Source organism: Phaethon lepturus, unplaced genomic scaffold, assembly GCF_000687285.1.
Source record: "Phaethon lepturus isolate BGI_N335 unplaced genomic scaffold, ASM68728v1 scaffold46090, whole genome shotgun sequence".
NCBI lineage: Eukaryota > Metazoa > Chordata > Aves > Phaethontiformes > Phaethontidae > Phaethon > Phaethon lepturus.
Genome location: NW_010510721.1, coordinates 52,113 through 59,779, shown reverse-complemented (window position 1 = coordinate 59,779; position 7,667 = coordinate 52,113). Strand labels below are relative to the sequence as shown.

Here is a 7,667-nt window from a genome sequence, read left to right as displayed (position 1 = left end):
CTCAGGCTTAAGTGAAACTCTTCAAAAGCCCGACTTGAATTCTTCCTGCTAAACCCGGTTTTGTTCAGAAAACTGCTCCTTTGCTTGCAAACACAGTAAGGATTGTGTTCATCCTCTCAGAGTAACAAATGAATGCCACTTCATTGTGGGTTGAGTCCTGGAAAGAGTCTGAAGATCAATTATGGGTTATAGTCACCTTTCCTCTCTCCCTACCACATAAGTAGTATCTTTCCTTGCCAGTGGCATGACAATAGAAATGTAAAAATCTCATGGTAAAAATATGGCAATTCATTGTTATAATTGCATTGGGCTACTATGTAAGTATATGTATACATAGATGCTATATAATACAATACTACATTGAGCAATTCAAAGGTACAGTTAATATATACAATTTAATGTCTTGATGCATAGGGCCTTTGGCACCAGGCCTTCTCTTTGATCCTAAGTGGTTACTTCACAACAATCTTCATCACCACCTTCTGAAGAACAACCAAATGAACAGGAAAGAATTTTATTTTAGTTCATCTGCTCCTGTAGAATGGAAAATAGGAAGGGAAATAGAAGTGAAAATAGCAACGTATTCCTCTTACCCAGGTAAATCACCCCTATGTATTCCAACTAATGCAGTCAGAGTGAACTGAAAACAATCATGGTACTCACAGAACAAAGGCACAAGAGCTGTACGCAGAAATACAGCCAGTAACAGCACACTGAGCTATGTCATAAATACGTACATTTCCTCCTGCAGAATCCTTGGTATTGTCCTCTGGCAACCATAAAAAAATGCCAATGCTTTGCTAAGTAACCCATCAGAAAATGCATGTCTGTACACCCACATACAATTTTCTGTTTGAAATATGTAAGAATTTTGTTCTAGTCTTGTACCTGTATCCGCAGCACTTAACTGCCAAACTCAATGGAAAGGAAATGCAGAAAACATCATCTTTAGTCTGCCACACCACTCCTCTTTAGGAGCACAGTTAAATGAAAGTAGGTCCAATGATACAGGTGTCTTAAATGTTTCAGGGTCTTTTTAAAGATTTTATTGGGGTTTTCTCCCCACATCTTCAGAATGGATTTAAATAACCTCAAGAGAATAAGCTATTTAAGTGTGAAGAGTTATTTTGCTGGTGGATGTACCTTGCCAAAAGTAGTGGTCATAGTATAAAGACAAAACTCAAAAGCTGTAACCAAAAGCTTACCAAAAGTTAATCTAATACCATTATCAGAAACTATGCTGAAACATTATAATAAAAACAAAAATAATAAATATATAAACATTCTCTGGCATATTAACAAAGGCATAAAACCAGAGCTAATCAATGATGTAACCAAGAAGTACAGTTTTAAACGTTTCCCCAAAAAGCATTTAAGATTCAAGTATGTCAGAAAACCAAATGCTTTTAATTGTTAAATACAGTGCATTTAAAACTCTTACTACAGGTTTTTTCCTTTAAGAAAAAATGGTAAGTTATTATTTATTCTTGAAAATTCCAAAAAACATTGTAAGAAGTGAGAGATACTTCACATCTGCTGTGAAGAATAAGCGGACAGAGCTGTTATTATTTCCTAACATAAACAGTAGTTTAAAATAAAAATTGGAAGATCTTAGGATAACAACAACTTTATCTTGTTTCACTGCTAAAGGAGCAAGATTAAGTACAGAACTTTCTCACCCCATTGCTCTGAAGCTTTCACACAGATCACAAGGCGACTTCTCAAATACTGATTATGCTCCTTTCTCCTCACTCACTACAGCCCTGCTACTTTATCAGGCTCCCCATACCACACCAGTGGCATATGATATAGAAAAAAATATCTGCTGAGTATCTTGATGTAACCACTATATAAATTAAAGTTACACTGTACAAAAACTTGAAAAGTCATCTTAGAAATATATTAGTTATAGGATATATCCATATCTTTATCTAGCTATATATGGAATATTTATATATATGGATGGATATGGACAGATGGAGAGATATATATACATATATACCTACAAATTTATGTATTAGCCATTACATTTATGTGTTGCGAACAATCATTCCACAGGACTGAAAAACCCATCAGAAATTTGTACAAGAATCTTGCATTGCTAAAGTCAGTCAAGCTCAACAATTTTCATCTGCCCTCTCTTGGGGCAGCAGTCCTGCTGTACAGAGACCCCCTTTGCAGATTTACAAACAAGTCATACAATGGCTTGCATGAGCTGAAGTTCTTCCTAATCCGTCAACCCAAGCATTAATAATATGGTGAAGTCCAATCAATGAATATCAGTTTTTCCTTTAAGAATTAAAGCTGAAGAGAAGCTTAGAAAGGTATCTTATTTAAAAAAAAAAAATTCCAAAGATTCAAGAAAGAACTCCCATCACATGAAAAACCACCACAAAATCACCTTACCTTATAATAAGTGGGACAAACGGTGCCATACTGAGTGCTGAGTAAGTGCCATCCATCGGAGATGGATACAGCCTTCCCAGTATTAAAAGCAAAAGAAACAGGCTAGGATGGATTTTCAACTCTTCAGCTTCACTGAATAAAAAAGTGAAAGAAGCATTTGGTGAAAAAAGCATCCTGCTTCGTGTTAGTCTTTAAAGTCTTCCACATACCCTTCTGCATTTCTGGATCAAGGCCTGATCATGGAAACAAAATGCAAACCCTGCTGGGATCAAACATGGCATCCAGTTCTCCTATGGCACCACTGGGGACCCCTGTATGAAGGCACTTAAGGCTGTGCTGCCTTCACTTTCCTACATTATTCCAAGCCTTCTTTATTTCTAATTATGGTGGACTGCCTTCGCTTTTAAGTAATATTAATAACCAGCATAGATGATGTTTCTCTAGGAAGTGAGAAACTGAGAAGCTGAGTTACAAAAAGTTGGTTAAAAAAAAAAGGTCTTTTTTTCAGTTTGGAAGGAAATGTGTATTTAGTAAATAGCAGGCTTTATTAAAGAATAGTTCTTGTCATTGACATCAAGTGGCTACTATTCGTATTGCAAAAACAGTAAGAAATCCAAGTCAAAAATCAACACTTCTAGATTTAGTTAATGATTATTAATAAGATACAAGCCTTAATCTGCATTGAAAAAAAGCATTCAAAGCCAACATTTCAGGCAGCAGCTATCAATCTTCTTCAGTTTAAAGACTTCCCAAAATTTTCCAGTGATGACATTGCCACCTTTCAAAATGTCAGGTAAAGCAGGCTGCTGCACAGAATATATATACACCTTTTTTTCTTAGAGCAAAGACTGCAAAACATGCAACAACTGGTGAAACTCCTGCTCCCAAGTATCCACCTCAGGGCTATTAAATAAGACAGCTGAATCTCGCCTGTAAACCAGCTGCTGAACTTCCACAGTTTATATCATTAGCATTTTAAGAAAAAACAAAGCCAGCACTGGTTTACTTTAAAAGTTCATGAACCTGGGGGTAACAGTATCAGCATCATCCCAAATTACAGCATCTGCATTGATCAAATTGGAGCACTCAGCCACCATTTTTGGAGTCCTTAAAGAAAGATCAGGGACCTTCCCCAGAGTCAATGTCACAAGCTGGAAAGTGTTCATTTGGGGTTACATGAGGTCTATGACCCTGTATCACTTAAACATGTTAGGAAGTCTCATTGTTAAACACAAGACAATCAAACACCCTGCTTCTGTCTTTCCGTAAAAAATGTCTTTTAACATCTCATCCTAGGAACATGGCAGCTACTAATTACTCAAAAGTAGTTCATACTCCAGAGACTTACTGCAATGTGCAAAAGTTATGGGAAAAAAGCCTTAGCAAAAGACACCAGTAGAATTATTATCATTCCAAGAAGCACTGATGAAAAGAACAGCATTAGGGCATATGTAACACAACTCAGTTTAACCTTTTCATTGCACTTAATGTTTCAAATCTTTCTCAGACAGAGTCTTACCTGTTCAAAGTATTGGTTACAACCTCCAACTGCTTGAGAAGGAAAGGATAAAGACTTGGAAACCGAGAGAAAAACTCTCTTCCTGTCATTCTGCAGAAGGGAATGAAGAAGAGTTACAATTAGCGTTCTGCAGTAATTAGCTGCACGCAAAATACCAGTTTACTTGTAGTATTTCTGATGCTACAGTGAAGTCAGATAGGCAGAAGAACCATGCACATGCACACATGATGAACTCCTTTCAAACAAGACACAATGTTTTCATTAAAAATGACGATGCAGCATAGTTTACGCAAGTGAAGTAACTCTATATGTGTGCACACTAACACTTCATCAGCTAAACTGGTCAGGCCTTTTTGGGAAAAAGGGATCTTAGCCGCTTAGTCACACTAAAAAGAAAAAGATACAGCAGCTTAAATTCTGGCACCATGTTAACAGCATTCTTGTTGAACAAGAGAAGACTACACTTGCTTTAGTATGGCTCATGTACTAAAAAGCTAATAAAACACATTTAATAGACATGTACTAACATATTTTACTGACAGTGAAAGGCATCTCAGAATAGTAACTCACAGAAAATCTGTAAAACACAGCAGCAGAAGCATTGGATCTCCCATTAGCCCTCTTTACACAGTGCTGCTTCCAGCACATGGCAGTGGTGGCATTTCCAGGCCATGTTTTCACTCGTGCAGAAACAGCAACCACATATTCACAACAGAGCAATGCACCAATATCAACTGAACTCATCCCTAGCCAGAATTAATAAGGCAGCATAGTTCAAGCCACAACAGCAAATCAATCCAAGCTAAAAAGAGATAAGTAGAAGTCTTCTGTATTTGTTTGGTTTATCATCTTTTGATCAGATAAAGGATGGCTTCATGGGTTATAGGAAACCATTTAGCATCGTCTAAGCAGGAACCACTTAAATGTTAAGAGTGGGGAAGTTCTAATTAGACATATATGCCATGCAGATAAAACAGACTTCCTTTAAAAATAAATAAAAGCTTATCCATTTAGAATAAGAAAGCCAGCTGCAAAGTTTGCTTGCCACATGATCAACCAAGATAAATAAGTACATGTTAGCATAACTCCAATGCAAAGCTTCCAATAAGCAGACAGATCCAGGTCTAGAAAACAACATGATGAGACGGCAAGATTGAATGTGCGTAAAAATAATCACACACACAAAAAAAACCCCACACAAGAGTAAATCAGCACATGGCAAGCATCAGCACAGCTTCTTCCAGAACTCGGCTAACATAACATGCCTTAGCCACAGGCCACAGAATAAACACAGCAAAACCAGATCACTAGATGGAAACACATGTTCGAAAAGGTACAGGAAGCTTTCTCTAGGCACGTAAGAACAGTACAGCGAATTGCTGTAACTAAAAGCATGTCCAAGGATTCTGCAGTACCTGTTATACCTACAAAAAAGATTTCAGTTAAAAAATTTAGATGGAAGCATTCAAACTGTGAATGAATATAAATTGAAGCACTAATGAGCATGGTTTAACATCAATTCTGATAATCACTGGTTATTTAAGCAGAAAACACCCATGTAATTTCTTCTAACAGCTTCTTCAAAATAACTTCAATTTTTTGCACATACGTTACATACCAAACTGAAGATGCAAAGCCAGAGAGAGAACAAAAAATACAATCTAAGTGTATCAAGTCAAACAGTCCATCTTACTCAGCTTTCATATGTAAAACATTAAGAATTCTGTATTTAACAATAAAATTAAAAAAAAAAAAAGGTCAATCCAAAGATGCTGTCACACCTCCACCTCTTGTGCCACAGACCACATCAAGCAAATGCAGAACTGGGGTTAAGTTTCCTATGGAATGGATGGCCACTGGTTAGAGGCTTCAGAGAGGACTAGATGCAAGTAGCATCTCACAAGTATTTTTAACAGGTCCATTTTTAATATATTAAAAATTCAGTAGCCGAGTTTGAATCGATATTAAATAATGGAACTGAATAGCCTTACAAAGCCTTGAAATTCTTTGTAATTAGTGTGGTTTCATAAATCTTTTTGACAGGGAAAGAAAACGGTAACTACTGAAGTAGGTAACTTACATAACCTCCCTCTTGGTTTACTGCTCCACAGGTTACATGAGGGGAGAAGGCAGTCTAATCAAGACCATTAATCAACAGTATCTGCAGAAAAGATGCCCAAAGGCATTCTCAGGAAAAAAAAGAGACACCACTGTCTGAGCAGACTGGCTGTTGAGGGATGATTTTAAAGGGCCTTTAGTTCAGGGAGGAAGCAAGACAGATTACACATTAGCAAAAAGTGCTGCAAAATTAAAAGGTGTTCTCAAAAATACAGAGCACAGATTTAAGTGTGACTCCACTACCTGGGATGTCAGGGCAGGGAGATGTGCAACTGGAGAATGAGCAGAAAGCCAAACAGCTGGAGTAAAACACAGAGGTGTTTAGTAGTTTCATTTCTGACTACTGACCATGTTTGTTGCTCCTGGAAATGGGTAGCATTATTAGGCATGCACAAGTATTTCTGTACAGTAACAGACTGGAACAACAAAAAAACCGCAATGGTTCTGCTCTTCAAAAATGTTCATGACACTAAGCTACGTATCTTCTACTAATTTCACCATAAACTATACTGCTTTGAAAAATGAATACCAACACTTTAAGATTTGGCTCATGCATGTTAGTGATATAAACAGATTCATGCATGCGCCTACACATACAAATGTGAGATAGGCTTCGTAATGAGTGAGCTGTCCATATCTTCAAAAGAAGGTAAGTCCTCGACATACCTATAAAGGATCAACTAAAGAAACATCAACTAAATGTGGACTAAAACAATCCAAAAATCACTGCTAACAGTTTTCAAGGAACAAACTTTTCCTCCTTTTCTAAAATACATCTGAAAAGGAATGATAGTTTTAAACTAAAAATATAGATAACTATCTTTCCATTAGTCACTGATGCTGTTCAAACACAGATTTTTGGCAATGTAGCTACCATAATTAAATCCTTACAACCAACATTTTGCAGATCACAGGATTTTACATCTACTCACCCTAAAAATGTTTATAAAAGCAGTAACTGGGAAGAGCCTTAAGACTAGGTTAAGGGGGAGGGGCTTAAGACTTCCCCATGTCCAGATGAAATTATTTTTATATTGCTTCAGAGCTCAGCTTTGACAGAATGTTCAACCACAGGCTCTGTGACAGTATTTTGTTTTTTTCATGTTAGTAACCCAAAGTATCACAGTTTCACAATGCAGAATTTCAAATAGGATTACTGGGACCTAAACAATGGACTAGTGAGAGGTTAGTTACTGAAATTGGAAGTACGGTAATAAAACAGAAAAGTTATCAGTGAGCTGATGATGCTTACAATAAAATCCTTCTCCCCAACGTAAAACGTCATTTAAGTATGTAATTGAAATGATGCTTAATGTCATAAGGTTGAGAGATAAACTAATGGAAGCACTCATATCCTCCTAAATTCATTCATAAACTTGTAAAACCGTATATAGGCAGAATACTGTGGTGCATAAATAGGAAGATGCAATATTTACGCCTCAGATACTTCGCAGTTTAACAATGTTAATGCTTTCTCATATGCAAGCAATTCTGCAGAAAAGCATGATGACTAATTTAGAGTACAACCCGTTCACAAAAGATTCCATTTTGAGGGCTAGAGACAGCGGTCATGTTTAGCCATACAGAATCAAGCTACACCTACCACTCCTAACTATTCTCCGCA

The 7,667-nt window shown here is 36.8% G+C and overlaps 1 protein-coding gene across 1 annotated transcript in view; it reads right to left on the bottom strand.

Moving 5' to 3' along the window:
• Positions 1-2,402: 2,402 nt before the first annotated feature.
• The window catches only part of THADA (thyroid adenoma associated), a 56,137-nt gene continuing 50,872 nt past the window's right edge, over positions 2,403-7,667 (bottom strand). Inside the window, 2 exon segments of the mRNA XM_010281695.1 lie at positions 2,403-2,538; positions 3,926-4,015. Of these exon segments, the coding sequence (XP_010279997.1) occupies positions 2,403-2,538; positions 3,926-4,015 (226 nt within the window).